The 27081-nt window shown below is 38.3% G+C and overlaps 1 protein-coding gene across 1 annotated transcript; it reads right to left on the minus strand.

Annotated features, from left to right (window-relative positions):
- Positions 1-6205: 6205 nt before the first annotated feature.
- Positions 6206-26966, minus strand: LOC131850221 (dipeptidyl peptidase 9-like). Its single transcript, XM_059200391.1, has 19 exons — positions 26695-26966; positions 25374-25572; positions 24686-24867; positions 23731-23828; positions 22835-22937; positions 21019-21137; positions 19927-20053; positions 19365-19503; positions 18435-18624; positions 17552-17661; positions 16119-16271; positions 15049-15184; positions 13890-13979; positions 12643-12815; positions 11144-11287; positions 9833-9911; positions 8496-8688; positions 7255-7366; positions 6206-6377 (listed from the first exon to the last, which is right to left on the minus strand). The coding sequence occupies exons 1-19, from the start codon at positions 26964-26966 to the stop codon at positions 6285-6287; spliced, it is 2712 nt and encodes a 903-aa protein (XP_059056374.1). The 3' UTR covers positions 6206-6284.
- Between the last annotated feature and the right edge of the window lie 115 nt (positions 26967-27081).

Below are 27081 nucleotides of genomic sequence, written 5' to 3' on the forward strand. Positions count from 1 at the left end.
ATACGAAAATAATTCTGTTTCGTTTCCACGTCAAAACTACTGAACAGGTTTAAATTAAACGGTACACAGATATTCTAGAACCCTGAGAAACGAAATAGGCTACTTCTTAATGCGAATTCGCATCGAAATTTTGTTATTTTTAAAGATAGAGTAGAAGTTAGTAGTTAGAACTACTAACGAAACTTAGTCTTAGGCTGTTGATTTAAATATAAATAAATATGACTTTCAAAGTTTGTAAAAATTTTACTTAAACAGGACGGAAAGTGTTGAACTCTTGTAAGTCCATTTTCGAATTGCCCCCTTAAACAAACGAATGGGCCCCCTGTGGTGCGTGGGCCCCACGTTGAGAAACACAAGGTTAAAGGGTGATGTACATACGGAACACTTCTCTGCTCGGTGGCGAAATATTTGAAAGTGAAATCACAAGTGGCATATTAGTAATATGAACAAATAACATGAACGGTTTCGATGGTCTAGCTGTTTAGCACACCGTTTCACTTCCGATGGTCGCGGGTTCGATTCCTGTACGGTATAAACTTTTGTATTCATGAGTATGATTGTTTGTATGTTTGGGTGTTTTCTATGTATATTATGTATGTAACAAAAAAATTGCTATGTATTTGTATCAGTTATCGTATGCCCATAACACAAGCTTTAGCTAGCTTAACTTGGGTCTAGATGGTGCTGTGTGAATTGTCCTGAGATTTATTAATTAATATGAAGTTAGTATAAGATGACGTTATTTAAATTATCCAGGATTTTTTTTTAAAGGATGATCATGGAATGGTGCACCCGCCTGCGCTAACGGTTTACGCTGGCAAGGCACCAGTGGAGGATGATAAGATGAACATGAAGTCAGATCAGTTAGCCCTACGTGACAAATTCACCGGGAATGTATCACGATGGAGGATCATTAGTCCACATTACTAACAATCCCCTTCCCCCATTATTCAGGAGTATAATTATTATTATAGTTAACAATATACCATGTCAGGTTGACCTCCATGCTATTCACCCTGGATACCATCCTGATTCCTGGTGAATTTGTTATGATGTGCTAACTGACCTCACCTTATACTTATCTTATTATTCTCCACTCCGTTAGCGTAGGCGGGTGCATTATTATGTTATCATCATATATGTACCTAGGTACATTAGTCATATATGTAATTAATTAATATCATTTTTCGTCGAAACATTATTTAATAGATCTAATTTTAATAATCTGTATCTTTTATTAATCGATAGTGTTCAAAATCTACCCTGTACCATCGTGAGCACATATTATTGTATTGGAGTCCGTTAGTTTCTGTTCCCGCGCAGTTCGTTCCCCTCCCTTACCTAGTACTGAACTGACCGTACAGCGGCCTTGACGCGCGCGCGCATTGTGTTGTGAATTAAAATAAATTAGAACTGTGTTAAACCTACTGTGAAACTGGAAAGCTAGCGAAGATACCTTCGAGACCCTGAAGCCCAAGAAATCCGCAGAACCATACAGGTACGAGACAGACGCTTCCACATATTTTTTCCCTATATATATATACATAGTACTTTCCCTAACATTTTGGTAGCAGAACGTATTTTCCCTAACAGACAGATTAGTAAAAGATTATCTGTGGTAAAATAACCACACGAATTTAGGAAATGTCAAGGAAAGTTACACTTTTTTTCTTATGAATGATAATAGAACGGTGCACCCACCTGTGCTAACGGTTAACGCTGGCGGAGCACCAGTGGGGGATGATAAGATGAGCAGTCAGGTCAGTTAACCCATCGTGGTAAATTCACAATTCATATCACGATGGTTTCCAGGGGAACCGCGTGGAAGTCAACCTGGCATGGTACATTGTTAGCAATGGGGTTATTAGTCCACTACCAAGTCCCTTCCCTCGATGTTACATTTCTCGAACGATCGAAGCAGAGATCAGGTCATCAGTTATCAGTTGTCTAGTACCCATAAAATAAGCTCTGCTTAGCTTAAGACTAGATGGCGCTGTGCTGTCTATTACAAACTCTTATGATATGTCAAATGTACCGTCAGTTCGGATTGATTTCGAGATGAGAAGAACTGACAAGAAACTCAGCTCTTAATCTTTTCAAAATAAATGTTGTACATGTTTACAATAATACAGATTCATTTTTAAATTCAAATTTGGGAGAATAGAGTGACCTACCGTATACTAGTGCAAAAGCAAATAGTCTAATGAGTGTTCGTAACCCGTAATAATAATAATTATCTATATATATAAATAAAATAGTAGTGTCTGTTTGTAATAATGACTTTAACAGTTTTTTACTACATGAATATAAATACGATACATACACCAAAATAACATTTTTATCTATCTTTCTGTTTGTTCCCGCTAATCTCTGAAATGGCTGGACCGATTATGACGGGATTTTTTTTACCAGGTAGCTGATGTAATGAGCAGTAACTTAGGCTACTTTTATTTTAGAAAAATAAAGTTAAATTTCATGCGGACGTAATCGCGGGTACAACTAGTTATAAGTAAATAAACTCGGAGAGGGACGCTGTGCTTATGTATCTAAAGACGCCGATCAAACAAGGTCAATGCCTATATAATTATTTAAATACAAGGTTTTCGGTGTCGGGTGATGTCATTTGGAATGAGTATTCTCGCCCGACCTGTGAAACTGCATTTATTTTATACTAACTGCATAACACGGCGTTGCTCGCATTGTTACCGTCAACATCCATCCCGAATTCAAACGGGGATCGAAATTACGACGGCCTGGACCGAGGTTCGAACTAGCGGTGCCTTCAGACTAAAGTCGTATCCGTCAGGCGGGAGTTGGCCTTTAGAAGCTTCCGCGGGTTTTTTTTTTTTTATATTTAAATACATTTTTCCACAGACATATTCGTCCGTGCCTTTTTTAATTTACTTTAATATTATAATATTTATTTAATTTCCATTTTTGTACAACTCCAGCCGAGATGTTACAATTTGCCTAACAGTGACACCGAGGCAGACCTTATCCGTCTGGCCCAGAACCACCGCTGGCCGGCCGGGTGAGTTGACAACATGCAGTGTCACCCATCTTTATTTGGAGGATTAGATTTATCAATATGCATATACAATTATATAAATCTTACACTACTACTAATTTCACAGTTTTCATTACATTGTGCAATGTAAGAATTCATAATGTAACAATACACATTATGAATTCTTACACTGCATATACAATTATATGAATCTTATTCTAACACTATTTTCAAAGTTCACTATTTGTTATAGTCCAGGTTTTGTTTAATTATTGATTGTTTAATTTCACAGTTCACTTTTTGTCGTAATTCGGCAATTTTTTTTTTCCCTTTTTCACTTCCCTTTCCCCTTTTTTCTTTCTTTCTTTCTTTTTTTTTATACTTTTAGCGAGCATGTTCCGGCCTTTCCAGTCCAAAGCGCCCCGACGATGCATCAGCTGTTCGTTTTCTATGTGCTGATTATTTTAGCGCAATCAGCGCATCAACAATCGCTTCCGCGGGTTTGGAGTGCCATCTGCACTCGCCCCCTGTCTGGTGAAGCTGTAAAGGCCAGCTGCGGCCAACAGCATTAGAGTAGTCCGAAAAAAAAACGTTCACAATCATGCCCTGCTAATGCAGATTTCAGTATGACTGAAATCTGGAAATTATGTTAGCTAAAGCTTGTGTTATGGGTACTAGATAACTGTTACAAATATATATATTTTTTTCGTAAATACATACATATTTTACATAGAAAACATCCAGACTGTTACAAACAATCATACTCATGAACACAAATGTTTGTACCGTGCGAGGAATCGAACCCGCGACCATCGGAAGTAAGACGGTGTACTAAACCACTGGACCACCGAGGAAACTTCTTAGGCAGAAATATAAAATGACGGATATAAATGTTTATGCAGTGTCTAAACACGAATGGAAATACATGCCATTGGCGCTGCCACTCGCGCTGCCCAGCGCTCCCTCGATTGTCGGTTTTTCGTGCGCGAGTCAAAGGACTGGCAGCGCGAGTGGCAGCGTGTTTTTACATTCAGCCCTCTCGCTCAGTTGTCGCCCGGCAATATTTCCGGCAGCGCTAGTGGCAGGGGAGCAGCTGAATGTAAACGTAGCAGAACATATCATAAGGGTCTTTAACAGACTGTACCAACACTTGTAATATTTCTATCAACACTTGAGACCCTTCCATTAGTACCTCTCCACATGACATAGATTTAAGTTCAGTGTAAAGTCAGTCCACGTTACGACTTCGCGTCGAATGTACGAGTTACTAATAAGCCATGTAGCACACTACTCAATAAACTTACTAATGTACAATAAATAGTCTAATTATTTCACCTGGCACTACCTACATACTAAAATCTTTACTATTATAAATAAGAAAGTAACTCTGTCTGTCTGTCTCGCTTTCACGACAAAACTACTGAACCAATTTAAATGAAATGTAGAGTACACATAGTTTAGACTCTGACAAAGGACATAGTAATAGAACAGAATAGAAAAGAAAAGAAAATCATTTATTCAAATAAACTTACTAACGATTTTGAAGGCTAGGATACTTTTTTAAAAAAAAGGTTTCTAAAGGATTGAAAATGGGGATCAAAGTTTGTATGTCGTTATTTTTTAGGCTGTAGATTAAATATAAATAAATAAAAATTTAATGTTTGTAAAAAGTTACCCTTGAGGGTTAAATATTTTTTCTTTACTTGATGACTATTCTACGAGTCGAAGTCGCAAATCATATCATATATAACGACACAGTGATGAGGTGATAACCACCCACACTACAGGAGCTACATGAATAACGTTATTGGTTGGTTGCTGTAAAATATACAGCTTTTACCTACGGCTTCGCACGCACTAACGTATTGGCGGCTGGGTTAGCCGCTTTATTTACTCAGAAGTTCCTTTACACTTGTACCAGCGGCACCAGGAAGAGGAAAGTGATGTTATGATACAGGTTGAGAATTTACGGTAAATATATTATAGACTAGCTTTTGCCTGCGGCTTCGCTCGCAGAAGTATTATTATTAGGAATAGTTTATGCGGCTTACCAGTACTTTCATTCAAAATTTCATCACCTATTTTATCCCCTTAGGGATGGAATTTATCAAAATCCTTTCTTAGGAGATGCCTACGTCATAGTAGCTTTATGCATGCAAAGTCTCAGCCCGATCGGTTTAAAATTGATAAAATTTCATATAAGCTTTCATCCCCTATTTTATCCCCTTGGGGGTAGAATTAATCAAAATCCTTTCTTAGCGGATGCCTACGTCATAACATCTACCTGCATGCCAAATTTCGGCCCGATCCGTCCAGTGGTTTGGGCTGTGCGTTGATAGATCACTATGTCAGTCGCCTTTGAATTATATATATTTATATATGTACATGAGAAATTTACGAGATGATTTCGTCCAAGTCTGTTATTTTCCTGTATGTCGTAACTACGCAACGGTGTTGCCGCTTGATATAAAAGAATTGGCCACAACCAGTGTTGCCAACACACCTAATACAAAATTGACTAAACTGCTATCACAAACTTTACAATTATTTTTTTCTCTTTCTATCAGTTGTCTTATATCCATAACACAAGCTTTGCTTAGTACAGGACTAAATGGCACTAATGGTCGGCCGATAGTCCGACGAAGGGGTCGGCGCAGGATGGGATAATGGGTCCAGGTGGGACCCGTCCCGGCCGTCAAGCGTCGCGATTGTGGTCCGCTTCTGCCGTGACTCTACCTGTGTAGAGATACGTGCGGAGCGGGCGCGGCTCTGTATGGGCGGCAGTCTCAGGGGTTCAAGTCTGCTACATTACCAGAGCCGAGATGGGGGGGAGGCGCATCTCGTATTCCGGTGCGTCTTCCCCACGGTGGGCGGAGGCGGGGGAACTGGGAAGAGTTCTGGCACTATGGCGGCGAGGAATATTATCGTGAGGTTTTTGGTGAGTAGGAGTCTCACAGTACCCGTCCGTCGATCCCCTGAGACAGCCGGGTCTCCATGAGGGATTTTTCCCACGTAAAAAAAAAAGCACAAGATGGCACTGATGGGATTATTATAATGTAATAGAAAATTCAGTTCAATATTTTAGCTTGGTTAGGTCCGAATACTACAAACCGTTTGTAATATGTTAGTTTGAACAAAAGTTGGTGGAATGTGGGAAGCGTAAGGGTAGGCTTTAAAACAAAAAATCCATTACATGTATACAATACAACAGTGATTTATTTGCATTAATATAATTTTATATGATTACATACAAACTAGGTGTCTAATAATACAAAATTTACAGGTTTTCATGTAGAAAATGTAGCAAAGTCGCTTCGTAGTGTTTCGCGGCGTGCATCGCCCGCAGTGAATGCCGCTCGCCGGGGTATACCTGGGGAATATACATTTTTTATAACTTGCATGTGTTAGGGTTTATATCGATATTGTCGAAAAATATTAACAGAAGGTAGTTTCATTATTACTCGGTATCGTTAAACTAGTTGCATATAACCCCCACTCATATCTTCTCTGTTTAAAAGGGAGGGTTTTTGTAGGCCGCGGCATTCGGTTTTTGAGCACAGGATGTGCTGGTTGTATTTTAAATGCTAAAGTGAATTGTGTTAAAGCCATAGTTTAATTAATGATGTATAGTTGTTAATTTATTATAATACAGTTGATGTATCTTACATATGTCAAACATGATGGAAATTGTATCTGTTCACCAATCTCTCTATTGAATATTAATGATCTCATACAAATGGTAGCGGTATTAAATAAAATAATAAATCCATATATATATATATATATATATATCTGTGCTGGCAACTTCGTCCGCGTGTTAATAACAACCTAAAATAAGATTCAAGCTTATAGCTTTAAAAATGACGATACTTACATACACACATATATTTTCCTTTAAAACTAATGAGTTAAAATAAAAAACGTTGTAATGTAGTCATTACCTTACCATTTTTTCGCTTTAAAAGATATCTTATGTCCCTAAGGGTCAGACTATCTGTGTACTAAATGTCATTTAAATCTGTTCAGTAGTTTTGGCGTGAAAGCGAGACGACAGTTACTTTCGCATTTATAATATTATCAATATTAATAAGCGCGGTAGTTTGTAACTATGGATGGTTGGATGTTTGTTACTCTTTCACGCAAAAACTACTGTATATTTATGAAACTTTATAATAATATAGTATATACATCAGAATAACACATAGGCATGTCTCTGACCAGTATGCTATGCTGAATTGAACATTTACCTGAACTCTGTGTGGCTTCCCAAGCCTCACCAACTCTGAGAGAAGCGCCGCCGTGTGACAGAAGTGGACGTTTTCGTCAGCCAGGCCGTGGATGATCAGCAGTCTACCTTCCCTGAAGAAAAAACATACTTATTCATATATAATTACTTAGTAGCTAGTAGCCACGACTATAAGCCGAAAAGTATATTAATTTAGCTATCTGCGAGTGAAAGACCAGTCAAAATCAGTGTAGCCGTTTCTGAGATTACCAAGAACAAACAGACAGAAAGAATAAAATGTTGTTGATTAATTTTTGATGTGAATTCTGAATCTCATTTAGTGAAATCTGTTAATTTGAAACAGATACTTCAATTTTATTTATTTGAGTAGATATTTATAATCATGTTTCAGACACTCTTGTCTCTATTTATAATAATAATTTTTTTTTTTGGGAAAAGAAAAATAATAATAATAATCTCAGGACAATTCACACAGCGCCATCTAGACCCAAGTTAAGCTAGCTAAAGATTGTGTTATGGGTACTAGATAACTTATACAAATACATAGATATTTTTTTTTTTTTGTAAATACATACATATTATATATAGAAAACACCCAGACCGATATAAACAATCATACTCATGAATACAAATGTTTGTGCCGTGCGAGGAATCGAACCCGCGACCATCGGTCGTAAAGCGGTATGCTAGACCACTAGACCACCGAGTTCGTCCTTTATGATGGTAAATGAGCCATAAGTTCGTTTGCCACTATTGTAGTATGATAAAAATTAAATAAATAATCTAATAGGCTTTATCACTAAACAACACTACTGACCCCCACAATTACCCTCAACGACCCCCAAAGTAACCCCACTTACTGGTCTCCGAAGAATGGTGTACAGGCCATCGCAGTCTTAGTGTATGCTTGATCATCAAGACAACACAATCGACCCCCTAAATTACCCTGATCAACCACCAAAAGTAACCCAACATACTGATTCGGGATGTTACGGGCAAGCACCGACATTTTAGTATAGAGTTGTCCATCAAGATAACACTATCCCCTAAAATTTACCCTCATCCACCCTCAAAATTACCGTGATCGACGCCCAAAATTACCATACCTACCCTTCAAAATTACCCTGATCTACCCGTAAAATTACGTTGTCCGACCCCTAAAATTACTATGACCGACTCCTGAAATTACCCTGATCTACCCCCAAAATTACCCTATTTACCCCAAAAAGCAACCCAACTTACTGATCCGGGAAGAACGGCGTATGTGCAAGCACCGAAGCCCTCGTGTAGGCGTGGGGGGCGCAGGCCGGCAGCCCCATGTACCGCTCGGTGTAGGCGGTGTCGTAGAGCCGCCAGGACGTCACCGGAGCCCCCGCCACGCACACCTTGAATATGTTGGGACGCGTCGCGAGCCCCAGCAGCGACAGATAACCGCCTGTTGACAGAACAAACATAAATAAAATATGATGACATATCATAAGAGTATGTAATAGATCTACATGAATAAAAATATTTTAGATTTGAATTTTCAATGGAACTCATTAACTGAAGCAACACATACTTCGTTTTGTGTGTTCTACGGAATATACAATAGACTGTATTCTTAAAAATTGTTCGATATGATGCCCACGACTACCTTTTACCATCGTATCGCTCGCCATTGACAGGGAATTCATACCCACACGCTGAAACCTAAGTCTCGGACAGTAAGGTTTCAGAGGAGCTTCCTCTCGTGTACTCTTAGATTGTGGAATGAAGTTCCTGCTAAGGTTTTCTCTAGAGACTACAGCATGGGGTTTTACAAGACGTATATTAATGTTTCTTAAGGGTGTCCGGTGTTTCAGGCGACCATAGACTACGGTACCCATTTACGATAGAAATTACATTTATTTAAAAGGCCGGCAACACATTGTAAATTCGCTGGTGTTGCGGGTGCTCATGGGCGGCGGTAATTACTTACCATTAGGTGAGATCCAAATTGGTTTGTCCCCTATACTATGAAATAATTATAGCTATATCCCCTATACTATGAAATAATTATAATTATATATATATATATATATACTAGCTGAATCGCGCAACTTCGTCTGCATCACACTTATTTGACATTTATCATTAATTTCACCTAATTTACATAATATGTTTATAAATTATAGCTTATGTGTTAATGTTATTACTGTAAAGTTTCATCAAAATCCGTTGAGTAGTTTTTGCGTGGAATAGTAACAAACATCCATTCATACTCACAAACTTTCTCTTTTATAATATTAGTAAGATATGTATATATCGTCGATTAAATTGAAAAATGACATTTTGCAAAATTAACAGCTAGAATTGTCTCCTTTTATATAAGTCAATTAAATTAACCACGCCGTCTTAATCATTATCTAAATACTTTTAAAATTAAATTTAAATAATATATCTTTTAAATAATACTTCTGTGTAAATTTTAAATTTTAAAGGATAAAATAAATTTAAATAAATTTAAAAACTTTAAATACTTGTCTAGCAAAAAAAACATACATTTTGAATACTGCCATTTTTGTATTTAACCGACGATATATATATATAAAACTCACCGTAACTCCAGCCGTGTATCGCGACGCGTTCCATGTCGATGCAACCTGTCTCCTTCGCGAGCCACTGTAGCACCTCCACCTGGCAACAAACCAATATATATTTTTAGTGGGAAGGGAATTGTGAGTACACACAACACAAGTCTAGACTTCAATTCAAACGATTCAGTAGTTTTGGTGTGAAAACGCGACTGACCGAGAGATATAATTATTTTCCCATAGAACAGCACCTCACGTTATCATGTGACACGCATGCCTTACCATTCCAAAAGACTAAATATATAACTATTTGTCCTGAAATTTCAATGTCTAATCTGCTGCTGACAAAAATATTACAAATAAATAACTTTATATAAATCTGACAAAGAAAAGGCAACCTTAAAGCTTAAAGAAATCTCTTACTTATAAAGTTATTTCTTTGTAATATTTATTAATTATTATTTTAATATGTTAATATTTGGGGTGGGTTTCACCAAGCGCGTAAACTCGAAAAAAAAGCTCCACGTTGATCTCGTTTTACTTTAAACATTACATAGATCGCGTTTACCAAAACCAAGTTTAGATTTTCATTCGTTCACAGTGTTACACGGTCATAAAATAATATTTAACGCAATGGGTAATTTAACTAAAATAATTTCAAGAAATACTTGTAATTCAATCATGTGATAATTAGGATAAGTTCTTTTTGTTTTTAATTTAATAAGTACCGTTGACTACAAAATATATAACAACAATCTTCATTACATAGTATAAAACAAAGTCGCTGTCTGTCCTTCCCTATGTATGCTTAAATCTTTAAAACTACGCAACGGATTTTGAAGCGGTTTTTTTTAATAGATAGAGTGATTCAAGAGGAAAGTTTATATGTATAATACATGTACACCCGTGCGAAGACGGGGCGTGTAGCTAGTTACCTATAAACAAAGTAAAACATTATTTTATTGAGGATTTTTTTTACACTACTATTTTCTTTTTATTCCCGATATTATATTGTCAAAAATTTAATTGATGAGTATTTCACAAGTGACAGCTGTTTTAAACACGTTTAAAGAGTTAACAGTAGGAAATGAGACGTTCAGAATTTATAGACGTGTTTAGCGAAATTTGTAGTGGTGAAAAGCAAAATGAAGCTTTGAACTCGTTTAAAAGTTTTAATCGAGTTCAGTTCGAAATAAACGGGATTAGTTACTTTGGTGAAATCCGGCCTTTCACTTCTATTTCTGGTATCCGCATTTACACAGACGCTCTAGAGTGATCATCCAACTAGTCGTAACTCTTGTCTCCGAAGTAACATAGATGCTGTACAGTACTGACCTGATCATCCAACTCGACCTGGCCCATCTTGCCCTTGATGGCAGCCTCCCACGCTCGACCCCTGTGTTTGGACCCTCTCGAATCCACAGCAACCACGTTGAAGCCTCTCGCTGCCAGCATATGCATGCGAAGCTGACGGATGCCCTGCAGATAATATTAGACATGTTGACAAGGTAGTGTAGTGTGTACTAGATAACTTTAAGAAATCTTATCTTAATAATATAAACGCGAAAGTTTATAAGCATGGATGTTTGTTACTCTTTTACGCAAAAACTACTGAACAGATTTTGTTGAAACTTTACAGTAATACGATGCTAGGTAGCGAACTTTGAAAAAGGGCGAGCACTATAGATCTATGTAGGTCGCAGTGCTACAGGTGCTACAAACATATGACAATAGCCCAAACAACCCAATAAAAAAAAATTTAGTAATACAGCTTTTGAATCAGAATAACAAAGGCTATAATTTTTATTGAAATTTAAGGTGGGTGAATCCGCGGGGACAACTAGTATTAGATAACCCAGTACAATTCCCACAGAGGCGTACAAGGCAATACGAGACTGATTTACCTTTACATCATATAAAACATAGTCACCGCCGCTGTCTATTCGTTTACATCTTATAAATTATGCAACGGAATTTAATGATGTTTTCAGCAATAGATAGAGTGATTCAAGGGGATAAATTATATGTATAATACATGCGTGTTATAGTACAGAACAAGACGAGAAAACTGCGTTAAAACCTTGAAGACCGCATTGAAAAATCCTATTTCTCACATTGGGACCGGCCATTTTTATTGTTAATTATGTATATTATTTTTTAAATGTGTTTTTAGTGTACAATAATTTGAAGTAGACATTATTTAACGCCTATTATTAACCAGTATTTGCCCGCGACTTCGCTCGTGTTAATTTATCCACTGAGGAGTGGAATTTATCAAAATAATTTCTTAGGGGATCTTTGCACCACCCCACAACCAAGCTTTGGAGATGCGCGCGTGTACCCACGCGCCTCCACAGAGGTAGGCTGCAAGCCATAGCACCCTAACCAGCGACAAGGGGGCCTGTCCTACAACATCTACAGGACAGGCCAAGCCGCCGAAGTCTGGGTTGAGTGCCAAGTGCGAACCGGACTTCGGCCCGCGGCACCTCGAGGTATATCGTGTGGTTTTTTAGTGGATACGAGTCCCACACACCACCTCGCCATCCCTCCGGCGGGGTGACGGTCTTGCTAAAGATTTTTCCACACGATAAAAAAAAAGGAAATGCCTATGTCATAGTAGCTTTATGCATGCAAAGGGCTGTGCGTTGATATATCACTATGTCAGTCAGTCACCTTTGAGTTATATATATTTAGAAGTGCCCACGTGTGATCACCCGGTCCTAACGTGTAAATTCACTTTCGTTACGGATGCATAACTAAAAATATAACTATAGCATGCATGTATTACACAACAAAATATTGTAGTACCGATGATACGCTTGTAATGAGTGTACCTTGTAGCTGTTGGTGACGGTCTGCACTTCGGGCCCGCCGTACACGTGCAGCACGGTGGGGCTCCGCCCCGGGCGGCCGCAGCGCCACAGTGTGCAATAGGCCGCCGCCCCACACGACAGGCGCGTCTCGTATATTTGAGGTGGAGGTATGTCGCATGCACTCAGAGAATTTTCTGGAATCAATTATGACATCATTACTAATATTATAAACTAGTTGTGACCGCGGCTTCGCCCGTGTCTAATTTATAGCCTATGTGTTATTATGATGTATCATTACATAGTATAAAGCAAAGTCGCTGTCGCTGTCTGTCCGTCCCTATGTATGCTTAAATCTTTAAAACTACGCAACGGATTTTGAAGCGGGTTTTTTAATAGATAGAGTGATTCAAGAGGAAGGTATATATATAATACATGTACACCCGTGCGAAGCCGGGGCGAGTAGCTAGTAAGCTACATTACTTTAAAGTTTCATCAAAATCCGTTTAGTAGTTTTTGCGTGAAAGAGTAATTAACATCCATACATACAACCTTTCGCTTTTATATTATTAACTATGTCTGTTGCGCTTTCACGCCAAAACCACTGAACCGATTTAAATGAAATTTTATACACAGATAGTCTAAACCCTGAGAAAGGACACAGGCTTTTTTTAATTGCGAAAAAAATGTTGTAAGCAGTCGAAAAAGGATATGAATATATCGTCATTTTTTTAACTACGCAGTTTTTAATGCAGTGTTTATTTAGTAATAGATAGAATGATTCAAGAGGAAGGTTTATATGTATAATACGTCCCGTGTAAATCCAGGGCGGGTAATTAGTTACGTATATTATAAATGTTGTTTTTGTATTTCTTAGTGTCGTGGCATTAATGGAAATTGATTTGATTTATCGATTTTTATAGGATCTTCAGAAATAACCTTCTGGTGAATTGATCACGATGGGCCAAAAGATCTGACCTTATGTTCAGTGTACCATCCTGTGGTCTCGGAAAGTATCGTTTCAGAGCTTCCTTTCGCGTACTTATTGTAGAATAACCTGGTCTACCTGCCAAGGTTTCCTCGAGAGACTACAGGATGGGGTTTTTCGGGAAGGGTATATTAAGTTTCTTAAGGGTTGGCAACGCGCACGTGACACCCCTGTTGTCTCAGACGTCCATAGACTACGGTGACCGTTTACCGGCATATGGCCGTTCGCCACAATCGTAGTATAAAAACAAAACAATTCCATAATTATCCCTCAAAAAACTAACCTCTGACGAGTGGTGCGGAGTCGCCACATTCGTCGTCTGCCTCTGACCGGCTGTCCCATGAGCCGTTGAAACTCCGCGTGTCCGAACCTTCTGTATATACATTAAGCAATTATTACATATTATGTGCTCGCGATTTCACCCTCATATATAGCCTATGTTATTCTGATGTATAAGCTACCATTATTGTGAAGTTTCATTAAAATCAATTCAGTAGTTTTTGTGTGAAAGAGTAACAAGCATCCCTCCATCAACACTTGCAAACTTCCGCATTTATAATACTAGCTGTGTCCGCGGTTTCAGCTGCGCGAAATCTACAGTCTATACATTATTCTGATGTATAAGATGCATTACTTTAAAGTTTCATTAAAATGTGTTCAGTAGTTTCTGCCTGAAAGAGTAACAAACACCCATACTCACTAACTTTCGCATTTATAACATTAACACGTTAAACACCATTTTAAAAATGACAAAAATACTTTTTCTTTGTATGAAAAAAAATCCTTTTATGACATCGATAAACATTATAACGTATTTATTTTTTAATTTGGGATTGAAATTTTCCAGGAAAATAATAAATTTCATTTCGGTCATCTGTGACCACCGTGGCGCTGTGGGACAAAAAACACATTTTCTATTCAACCCACAATACAAGCTCTGCTTAACTTGGGACTAGATGGCGCTGTTAATTGTCCAGGGTAATATACTTATTTATGGATTTAACATCTTGACGACCTTGACGATTTCATTGACGACCTCGGTGGTCTAGCGGTCTAGCACACCGCTTTACGACCGATGGTCGCGGGTTCGATTCCTCGCACGGCACAAACATTTGTATTCATGAGTATGATTGTTTGTATCGGTCTGGGTATTTTCTATGTATAATATGTATGTATTTACAAAAAAAAATATCTGTATATGTATCAGTTATCTAGTACCCATAACACAAGCTCTAGCTAGCTTAACTTGGGTCTAGAAGGCTCTGTGTGAATTGCCCTGAGATTATTATTATTATTATTTACATCTATTCAAAAGACAACACACACGTTCCTTGCTCATTCTTCTTGTGATGAATCCGAATCCCTTTTCCGAATTGAGTTTATTTGTACAAAGATTATTTCTATTTCTATGGTATTTCACAAGTTATGCATAGGTCCAATACCTGACGCTGGTCGTTCCAGAAGAGTACCCTGCGCGAGGAGTCGTGGCTGCTGGTGTTGTTCGTGGAGCAGGCGGTACACCCTGGTGGTGGGCACGCTGCTGATGTTCGATGATGTGATGACGGCCGTTGTACACTCCTGCATAAAGATTTAATACATGAGAAGCATCCGATGGATCGACTAGTGGACTAGTTCATAAGGATTCGTTCAAGTATTACGTAAGCAGATTTATTACAATTATTTACCCCCTCCATCCCTCTTGCCAGCAAAAGTAAGCAAAGCTCTTACCCGCTTCCCCCACGATTGCATAAACATTATAAATTAATGTATTATTATTTTTAGCAAAGATAGTGTGAGGGTTGCCATTTGCGTAAAAAAGTAAATGACTACCGATGACATGCTGGACATAATCATAATCTCGATCCCCCCTACCCCCCATGTCATCCAAAATAAGCCAAGCAAACATTTTATTATTTATTTTTAATCATATATATTCATTTTTTTATGTTCATACCGTCAGATTATTGGCCTGATTGTCTGTTTGTTCAGCATCCACCATCAAATGGACCGTCGGCTTGTTTGACATTATAGTGATATCATATATATTAAGTATTTACCTTACTGATTAAAGTTTTTTGTTTTAATATTTCTTTACTTTCTCATTTTTTTTGCTGATCATGTGTATAATTAGGCGACGGTTACCATCCACTATCAATGGACAGTCTGCTTGTTTGACATTGTAGTGATATCCTAACTTAAGTACTTAGCTTACTTGAGGAGTGGTTTTACTATCCAATTTTTTTTTTTATTAACTTCTTTTAATATATTTATATTGTTTTTTATTATGTCTTTTAATATATTACAATTCGTTACTATTATATTACATTGCGTCGAATTACCGGCTTATTTAACAGTTTAGTAAAATTCAAACTTTTTTCACAAGCTTTTCTTGAGGACTGGTTTTATATATTTTTATTTTATTTTAGTTTTTTTTTATTGTTCAAGTATGTAGGCGACAGTCACCATTCACCATCTAATGTAACATGGGCTTGTTAGACATAAAATAACTTACCTCATCAATATCAACGTTGCAGGAGTGTCCGACGGAAGTGAGTAGCGTGGGCGCGTGTGGGCGAGGAGCAGCCAGCGGAGCCGCGTACAGATGGCGCTCCAGCGGCGTCTCGCGGAGCCCTACGAAGTACACCAGCTTGCGAGCCTCGTCCACCTACAAAATTCAAAATATCTCTATTCATGTAGGTCTATTACAGACTCTTATGATATATCAAACCTACCGTCAGTTCGAGATGAGAAGAACTGATAAGAAACTCAGTTAATCTTTTCAAATGAGCTTATACATGTTTATAATACAGATTCATTTCTATATTCAAATTTGGGTGAAAAGAGTGACCACCAGCATATGCTATTGCAAAAACAAAGTCTAATCAGTGTTCGTAACCTGACTAAACTTTTTGTTTGACCAGACCAGTCCTCACAAGCTGCACCCGTTCACGAGTATGACAAATACGCCAGCCATCATTGCACTCAACCACATTAGAGCACATCGACCCGAACCACCACGCCGCCACAGGTTTGAACTTATATCGAGCATGACTGTTTCAAAGTTACTTCACTACGTCATTTATATTATTTACAGCATAGGCTGTAACAATCGCAGTTTTTACACACTACCCTCAATGAGTAATCTGTCGTTGAGGGTGACGCAGCTGGAGTCGAGCCACAACGCGAGTTTCAAGGAGTTTGCGGCCCGGGTTCCCACTGACATGCTGCCTACCGTCATGAAGGACTACTGGTCGAAAGGTGTGGTATACCGGCGCTGCCGTGGCAGATTGCCGTTTTCAATACCATGACCTCACAGACAATATCAATATATTAGTTTTTATATATTAAATTATATGTATGTCAGTCTAAAAAACAGCTTGCTTGCTTTCCAAAAAACAGCAGTATTCATAATATGAATACTACATATAAAGACAAACTTGCTGTCCCCAAGTATCGTTTAGAAAAAGTTAATAGGTCTTTTATGGGAATAGGTATAAAAATTTACAATAAGATACCAAAGGATATATTGGAATTACCCTTAAATAAATTCAAAACATCTGTTAAATCATATTTACATATGTGCATGGCAATAGTTGTTCATGCACTGAATTTCCATTTAATGTTAGACATAGACACCTCTATAAAAATACATTGTAAATAAACTGGCTTTAAAAAAAAAAGTAATTCAATTGAGTTTCTTGCCAGTTCTTCTCAATTGGATCTATATACCGAACTGGACGGTAGGGAAAAAATAAAATTATAATGTAAAAATTTGACGTTCATAAGCGGCTAAAATGTCCTACATGAATAAATGATTTTTGAATTTGAATTTGAATTTGAATCTATAAGGTATTTATAATATGGGCCTAGTTGCCTGAAATAAATGAATAAATAAAACAAAAATGGTGTTTCATTGGATAGTTAACAATAGCTATGACAACTCACCCATATCTTCCTGCTCATGACCTCCCAGTCCCCAGCGGTGATCGCCTCCTTGCTGATTATATTCGGCCCCACGGCGGTCGCGTCTTCATCAGTTATCATTTCGATTACAGCTGCAACAAATATAATAAAACCCTACATAGATAGATAGACGACGGTCTAGCGGTTTGGTACACTGCTTTATTTCCGATGTTCCTTGGTACGATTCTTTGGACGGAACAGACATTTGTATTCATGAGTATTATTGCTTGTATCGGTCTTGTTTTTTTCTACTTATATTTAGGGCTGCATCGCCCTTGTGTCCGATGTGTGCGGCGCACACAAGCGCCACGGCGATTAGGGGCGCCGCGCGCCGCCATCCAATTTTTTTTAGTTGACGCCAACATAAGTAGCTAAAACTATTTCAGATCATATGCCATCTATTAAAGATATTTATGAAATTAATGTTTTCTATTTTTAAACTCAATAGCATAAACTATAGCAAATAACAACACCAACTTTTAGGATAGGTCTCGCATACAGGCGCTGTATAGGGTTGGCGCGCCTCTGCGTATATTATGTATGTATTTAAAAAAATTAAGCATTTATATCAGTTGTCTAGCATTCATAACACAGGCTTTATCTTGGGACTAGATGACGTGGTGTGAAATGTCCAGGGTTATTATTATTGTCTACTTTTCAAAGCTTTTGCTGATTTTACGTTTTACGCTCTGACGTATACAACACTTACGTGCCGAAACCAAGTAAGTGCAGTGTTTCTGTGTATGTGCGCGCATATGTGAGTGTGTGTGTGTACTTTTACTATTATTATTTATATTTACTGTCTCTTTAACTCAGCTTTTGCTTGATTTTTTTACGCTTTATTATAGAAAAGGTATCTACTCACATTTAGTTTTCAGCTTGTCCGAATGCACCGCACACGTGATGAGATACAAGTGTAGATGCCCAGTCTCCTCCGATGCCCATATGAAGCTGATGCAGTGGGGCTCGCTCGGCAGGAAGTAGAGGATGTCGTGGACGTTGATCCACGCATCTGGGGCACTCTCCGACACCAGCACTTGGATATCTTGAGTTTTCTACGACAAAAAGCAAAAACATATAATACAATCTGTTTGTAATATCATAGTCTTTGAAATTACCTACTTTGATATCTTTTTTCTTTTATCTCTGCCCACCAGCAATCTTTCTTGTAATCTTATCCCTTACTAATATTAGAAATGTGAAAGTAACTCTGTCCGCCTGTCTCACTTTCACGCCAAAATTCACAGATAATCTACACTCTTAGAAAGGACATAGGCTACTTTTGAATGCGAGAAAAGGGTTGTAAGGGGTTGAAAGGGGAGATAAAAGGTTGTTGTTGTGTAAAGTATACGTAGTCATATTTAAAGCTAGAAGCTTGAAACTTATTTTTTAGGCTATTGATTAAATATAAATAAATATGAGGTTGTAAAAATTTTATACTTAAGGGAGTAAAATAGAATAAGGGATGAAAGTTTGTATGGAAATTCGTCGTCCACGCGGAATGACCTCGTGGGCAAAGCTAGTGTATATTAAACACTAAAGTTTAAAAATAACTATGCAGCAGTAAAGATGATACGTCTTGAATCACTCACGTGGAGTGATTGTTAGTAATGTGGATTAATAACCTTTTTCCTAATAATGTACCATGTCATGTTGATCACTATGGGGTTCTCCTTGGAAATCATAACTGACCTCATGCTCATCTTATCACCCTCCACTGGTGCCCAGGCATAGTATATTGTTCGAGCAGGGGTGTACATCATACCATAATTATCCATTAAAAAAAGTCACTCACGTGCTCTCCATCCGCTTCGGGTGTCAACAGTGTGGTGGACGGCGCGTGGTCATATGTGGTGGGTGCGCTTAGTTCGCTCAGCGGGACCAGCGATAGCTCCAGCCTCTGCTGTTTCCTATCCAACAGCTGGAGCCATACGCTGTAAAATAGAACATTATAAAAATATCTCTGGACAATTCACACAGCGCCACCTACTCCCAAAATAAGAGCTTGTGCTATGAACTCGTTTGCAGAGCCTTAGGAAACCTTAATATACCGTTCTTGAAAGACCCTATACTGTAGTCTCTCGAGAATACCTCGGCAGTTAGTTCATTTGACAGTGTAAGTATTAATACGCGAGACGAAGCTCCGCTGAAACCGCACTGTCCGAGATTTAGGTTCCAGCCTGTGAGAATGAATTCCCTGTCGATGGCGATGGGTACGTTTGTAAAAGTAGCCGTTGGCATCATGTCGGATTGTTCAGAACACAGTCCGCTGTATATTCAGAAGTGAAGTTTCACATCGAGCTAAATGGTTTGATATCGCTGGAGAGATCAGGTATAAACTTCGTCAGAATACTTACTACTGTCCACACGGAGTCCAGCCGACCCTGGCGAGATATTCAAACCATGGAAATGCTTCCTTCAATGGAGTCCTCAGATCGTACCATCGGATATCAGTCACTTCCATAGCTTCGTTATCCTCAGATACTGTAACAATCAAAAGTTCACTTTAGAATGGAATAAAACCTTATATATAAAATTCTCGTGTCACAATGCTAGTTACCATACTGCTCTAAAACGGCTTGACCGATTTTTAAGCAATTTTATATGAATATTCAATGGGTCTGAAAATCGGCTACTATCTATTTTTCCTACCCCTAAGTGAAAAGGGTTGTCAGCCCATTTTGTTTTTTTCGTAGTGATTAGAGCAGACCTGTCCCCACAAGCAGGACTAGTTCACGAGTATGACGCCTTGTACAAAACCATCGGCTTTGTAGGTAAAGTTATACAAGCTACACACTTAATTATCCCATGGAAATGTATATTTCCCATGCGAATCAACGTTCATGCGGGAAACAGTGTCCATGAAAACGTATAACAACAAGAACGAAAGAGATTGTTAATGATATGGATTGCTGATCCCATGGCAATGTAGCATTTCAGGTTATCTCTGCGCGGTTCTCCCTGGAAACTATGATAAATCCCTGGTGACTTTGTCACGATGAGCTAATACTTCATACATCTTATCATCCTCCACTGGTGCCCCGCCAGCGTAAACTGTTAGCGCAGGCGAGTGCATCATTAATAATATCCCTAGACAATTCACACAGCGCCATCTAGTCCCACGATAAGCAGAGCTTGTGTTATGAGTATTAGACTACTGATATAAATACATAGATACTTTTTTTTCGTAAATAAATATCCAGACCTATACAAACAATTATACTCATGAATACAAATATTGGTACCGTGCGGGGAACTATCCCGCGACCATCGGAAATAAAGCAGTGTGCTAAACCGCTACACCACCGAGGCCGTCATCATCATCATCATTTCAGCCCGGAAGACGTCTACTGGTGAATAAAGGCCTGACCCAGATCGCCACGACGATCGGTCCTGCGCTGCTTGCATCCATTATTATCATTGGTTAACAAAATTATAATGTTACTGACCAGCATCTGCAGAACCATCTTGATAGTAGTCCAGAACAGTGGCTGGCGCGGCTCGTTGAAGACGGAAGGTCACCATCTTCAGATATGATTTCGCGTTAGGGGTGCCGGCGCGAGGAAATCTGTCGCAAAATAATAGTGAGTCTATTATATTATTATTATTTTTTTTTATATTATTTTTTCTCGACTTTCGCCGGTTATTATTATTATTATTAAGTACTATTGTGATTTAATAATCGTTATTTACCAACCAATTTTATATTATTTATTTTCCCAAGCAGTATAGGAAACGCCACTACCCACCCTATGTGGTTATAGCCCAGTCATGCATAAACGAAATATCTCCTTTGGCAAGTATGAGAGTGTATACTTGGGTGAAACTGCGGGAACATATAGTCGGTGATATAATAAGGTGAGACGACAACTAATATAGCGATGTAGATGAACCGACACCTTGTATGTCATATAATTAGATTATATCATGGAACTCTCTACCACTCTCCATTCGATCCACTCAATCTCATGCAATATTTAAAAATCATATCACAAATAACATTTTTTACAATTTTTGTCTGTCTGTCTATATATCTGTTTGTTCCGGCTAAAATCTGAAATGGCGTTGAAATCTGAATGGAGCCGTTGTAATAAAGAGTAACTTAGAGTACTTTTATTTTAGAAAAATTAAGTAAAATTCTACGCGGTCGAAGTCGCGGGAACAGCTAGTAAGTTATAAAATGATTCCATACCCAATCAATCAGCCTATTAACAGGATGAGTGTTTTTGCAACTTTTTTAACCATTTTAGACCGGGTAATCAGGGCTGTCTTTCACCTATTAGAGGCCCTGGGCACATTAGACCATTGTTTGGGAAACTACTCTGCTACCAAAATGTTAGGGAATTTACTCTCTGTATATATATAGTGAAAAATGAGTGGAAGCGTCAGTTTCGTACCTGTATGGTTCTGCGGATTTCTTGGGCTTCAGGGTCTCGAAGGTATCCTCGCCAGCCTTCCAGTTTCACAGTAGGTTTCACAGTTCTAATTTATTTTAATTCACAACACAATGCGCGCGCGTCATGGCCGCCGTACAGTCGGTTCAGTACTAGGTAAGGGAGGGGAAGGAAAGACGCGGGAACAGAAAACTAACGGACTCTAATATAATAATCTGTGCTTACGATGATACAGGGTATATTTTGAACAACCATAGTAATAAAGCACTATTTTGATAGAATAGACAAAGTTATTTTTGAACATGACTCTTTAAAGATGTATAAGGGTATGCCCTACCTTCAAAACAAACCAAACAAAATTAATTTTAAAAAGTCGTTATGTGATGAGGGGTTCAAGTCCTTGTTAGACATTTATAAAAAAAATTAACAAATTAACCATATTCGGCAAGCGCTAATATAGTCGTTAAGACAGATTTTCAGAAATAGAAATAGAAATAGAAATAATCTTTATTGAAATAAACTCATTACAAGCACTTTTGAATAGTCATATTTTGATTCTACCACTCATTCGGAATGCAGATTCATCACAAGAAGAATGAGCAAGAAACTTGTGTGTTGCTCTTTTTAATAGATGTTTTTTTATATAAATAATTACAGTATAACAAGTAAGAGGCAATCAGACGACAGTAGACTAGCTATCGGTTATCGTTTGGTAATAGAGTAGGGACTAGACTATACTAGGGGGCGCTAATACATCGCGGGGCCCTGGGCACGTGCTCAGTGTGCCCAGTGGGGAAGAGCGGCCTGGTGGTAAGAATTGACAATAAAACCCTGTAGCTCGAGCACTACACTGTTTTATGGAGATATTCACCTGAATTCCTCAACCTCCCCGCTGCTGGTCTGCGACGACGGAAAACTGAACACCTTCACCTCACTCTCGTCCACTTCCTCATACACTATTCTGTACAAATCATCTGCAAAGATTTATTTCTTTATTAAGTTTCTTGTCAATTGTTTAACAACCTTCTGAACTGGACAATAGGGTTAAAAATTAAGTAGCTAAAAATATCTTTCTGCTTATGACGACCTCGGTGGTCTAGCACACCGCTTTACTATCCTATGGTCGCGGGTTCGATTCTCGCACGGTACAAACATTTGTATTCACGAGTATGATTGTTTGTATCGGTCTGGGTGTTTTCTATGTATAATATGTATGTATTTTCAAAATATATACATATATCTATGTACATGTATCACTTATCTAGTACCCGTAACACAAGCTTTAACCGGCTTAACTTGAGACTAGATGGCGCTGTGTGAATTGTCCTGAAATTATTATTATTATGACTAACAAACTCTATGCGTGGTAGTCTTGTCGCCGTCGCTGCCTGTTCCTTTGTATCTTTTAAATAAATAAATAAATTACGCAAAGGATTTTAATGCAGTTTTCAGCAATAGATAGAGTGATTCAAGAGGATGGATGATTTATATGTATAACTAGCCCGCCCGGCTTCATCCGGGTGTTCATGTATATATATAAACCTTCCTCTAGTATCGCTCTATCTATTAAAAACCGCTTCAAAATCCGTTGCGTAGTTTTAAAAATTTAAGCATACATAGGGACGGATAGACGGCGATAGCTACTTCATTTTATACTATGTGATGATACATCCATGTTATAGTATAGAGATAGTAGAGAAATTCAAAAATTTGTAATTCATCCGTACTAATCCTGGATGAGTCGTTCGTACAATAATGAATACTCACCATCTGACTTGGGTTGCCACCAGAACCCTGTATACCTGGAGAACTCCTCCTGAGTTACGTAGCACGGCACCCCGGCCTGACGAGGGTCATCTGCCAACCTGAAAGATGAAGTCCCCATTAAACCTGTACCAGAAAAGATATGTCCCTTAAAAGGCGTAGATTACTGGAACCTGATAACTCATCAGATTTTTTTTTTATAATATAGGGAAGAAACTAGCTTGCGGTTCACCTGATGGTAAGTTATTACCGCCAACCATGAGCACCCGCAACACCAGGCAAATTGCAATTGCATTGTGTTGCCGGCCTTTTAAAAAGGTATAAGCTCTTTTCTTGAAGGTTTCAATACCATATCGGTTCGGAAATACCATTGCTGGAAGGTGATTCCACAATGTGGTTGTGCATGGCAAAAAGTTTCTAGAAAACCGCACTGTGGAGGACCGCTTCATCCAGATGATCAGGATGGTATTTTAGTTTTAGAGGGTGGTACGATGTTGAAATTCAGCAGCTGGTATTAATCTGAACAATTCCTCAGAACACTCCCTAAGATATAAGTAATAGAAAATGCAATATCTCGCCGCAGAGCCAATGGGTCGAGTCTGTCACAAAGACGTTGATTACCAATGATTCAGGCTGCTCGGTTCTGAATGCGTATTCTTTTCAAATAAATGTTATACATGTTTACAATAATACAGATACATTTTTAAAATCAAATTTGGGAGAATAGTGTCTACCAGCAATATGTGATAAGAAGGAACAATAAGTACAGTACATTAAAAATGTTTTACAAAAGGCGGTCTTATCGCTATTAGTAATCTCTTACAGGCAATTAGTTTATCTGTACGAAAATTAGAGACAATTACAGAGGGGATATACTTTCCACCGAGGGGGAAATGTAACACCGACGTTACATTTCCCCCTTGGTGAAAAGTATAAATTACCATAAACAAACACGCACCTATCAGGTTCATGTCCTCTACAAGCGTAGGTAAGCCTCGTAGGTCGCCGTATGCCACCTCCAGCGAGCCAAATGTCGCCGCGGGCTGCGTGAGCGACCAGGTTTGGTGTTCGTGGAAACATGGCGGGCGTTAGCGGAGCACCACCGCTTGTGTTGAGCGACCGGGGTACTAGAGGAGGCGACTGGAAGAGACCGTATTTTTTTTATTGAGGGTTTCGGGCTATTTTCAGGTGCTAAGACCTGTATAGATCTATTGTGCCCACCCGCACGCTGCTAGTTCGCTACCTATTCGAACCCGTCAGGGATACGAATTGAATGATATACAGTGTCCATCTTTGTAGGGACATTCCCATATTCCGTATAAAGTTTCAAATCTAATATATAAAATTGTCGTGTCATATGGTTTTGTGTTTATACTCCTCCGAAACGGCTTCATCGATTTTGATGAAATTTTATGTATATTCAGTAGGTCTGAGAATAGGTTTATAACTAATTTTTATATCTCTGTATAAATTGTCAAAATATTTTTTTATTCCTATTTTTTAATTGTGTGGCATTACAAAATACATACAAACCTAAATTTTCACCCTTCTATCACCAAACCCTATTTTTTACAGCATTATTAATTTATATGACAAAAAAAGACATTTGCCGAGACAGCTAGTGACTTATAAAAGTTAAAGATAACCTGATTAGCACCCTCTTCAGCGACGAACAATGATGATGCACATGGAAACAAAACACGACCAGTCTTAGCGTGGAGTTCATATGATGCTATGCCCCATGCAGCCACCCGCTGGCGTTCCCACAACAGCTGCTCCTCGCGAGACCACTTCCCTGATGACACACCCAGTGTGACAGCTACTAGGAGAGGTTTCCAATCTAATCTGTAACAAAGTAATTGTTAAATATGTCTGTTATTTGTAAATATTGTTTATTTTAGTCATCCTTCTCCTTACTAATATTATAAATAGAGGGATAGGAGTTTGTTAGTAATGCGGACTGATGATTCATCATGATGATGGCCAACAATGTGCCATGTCAGGTTGACCTCCATACCCCCATGGAAAGCATTGTGACAAATTCCTGGTGAATTTATCATGAGGGGATAACTGACCTGACCTCATGTTCATCTTATTATCCTCCACTGTTGCCCCACTAGCATAAACCGTTAGCACAGGTGGGTGCACCATTCCATTAATATCAATACAATTATAAATATGAAAGTAACTCTGTTTGTCTCGGTTTTACACCAAAACTACTATACCAATTCAAATTAAATTTGGTACACAGGTAGTCTGGATCCTGAGAAAGGATATAAGCTACTTTTTAATGCATAAAAAGGGATGTAACGACTTAATAGGGGAGATGAAAGATTGTATGAAAGTACTATCTTTTTAAAGCTAGAAGCGTGAAATTTAGTTTTTAGGCTGTAGATTGAATATCAGTATTTCCAAGGAGGACTATTTGGATTTCTACCTGACATGTTACATTCCTAGCTATAGGATCACCATTACAAATAAACCCTTCCCCCTCCCTCTAGGTCTAATTAATCTGATTAATATTATAAACGCACAAGTTTGCGAGTATGGATGGATGTTTGTTACTCTTTCACTCAAAAACTACTTTACAAATTTTGATGAAACTTTACAGTAATATAGATTATATATATGAGACTAACACATAGGATATAAATTTCACATGGGTGAAAGGGGGCACTGCTAGTTAATAATAAAAATAATATATATGGCCAAAGTCCTATTTCTTTTTATCTTTTGTTATTGACCATTTTTGTTCAAGAAATTATGATGGGTTAGGTAATTCTTTACTTTAGTGCCAGGACAAAGGTTGTATGATTTAGAATACTAAAAATGACATACAAAGTAATAAAAAAATATTTAAAAACTTTCCATATACAAAAACAAATTAAATTAAAACTTGGATACATAACTTTTTTTATACACCCAAGCGAAGCCGAAGCAAGATCCTAGTAATACAATGGAACTAACCTTGCATTGTTTGGCTGGTTAGATAGAGTCAAATCTGTGTACAACAAAGTAATCTCCAATCCATTTTGCGGCGTCTTCAGGAAGTATATCCTCGTCTTTCCGTTACCAAGCTTCCTGAATGATATAGCCATTGGTACCATGGCGGATAAGGAAGAAAGTTCCTTCCGCAAGTCATGGACGGCTTGCCGCACTTCGGTCCAGGTATACCGCTTGGAGGGAGGCCTGATGTATTCCCCAGCCGCGGCACCGTCTCCAGCCTCCCTCACCTCCATATTCACAATATCCATTAAACTGAGACTCATAAATAAATCAGGAAATTTACATGATGAGAAAGATCTCAGTCGACTACTTTCTATGTATCGTTTAATTAGTTAACTAATTAGGCAA

The sequence above is a fragment of the Achroia grisella genome, unplaced genomic scaffold (genome assembly GCF_030625045.1).
Source record: "Achroia grisella isolate CSIRO2021 unplaced genomic scaffold, CSIRO_AGI_Agris_v1 utg719, whole genome shotgun sequence".
Taxonomy (NCBI): Eukaryota; Metazoa; Arthropoda; class Insecta; order Lepidoptera; family Pyralidae; genus Achroia; species Achroia grisella.

Excerpts from the sequence above, each read along its gene's own strand:
- LOC131850221 (XM_059200391.1), bottom strand. The coding sequence starts at position 26,966 with ATGGAGGTGAGGGAGGCTGGAGACGGTGCCGCGGCTGGGGAATACATC. Across the intron at positions 21,138-22,834 it reads GGGGAGGTTGAGGAATTCAG|ATTTCCTCGCGCCGGCACCC; the intron begins GTGAATATCTCC and ends ATTTTGCGACAG. Across the intron at positions 8,689-9,832 it reads GATACACGGCTGGAGTTACG|GCGGTTATCTGTCGCTGCTG; the intron begins GTGAGTTTTATA and ends TTCTGTCAACAG.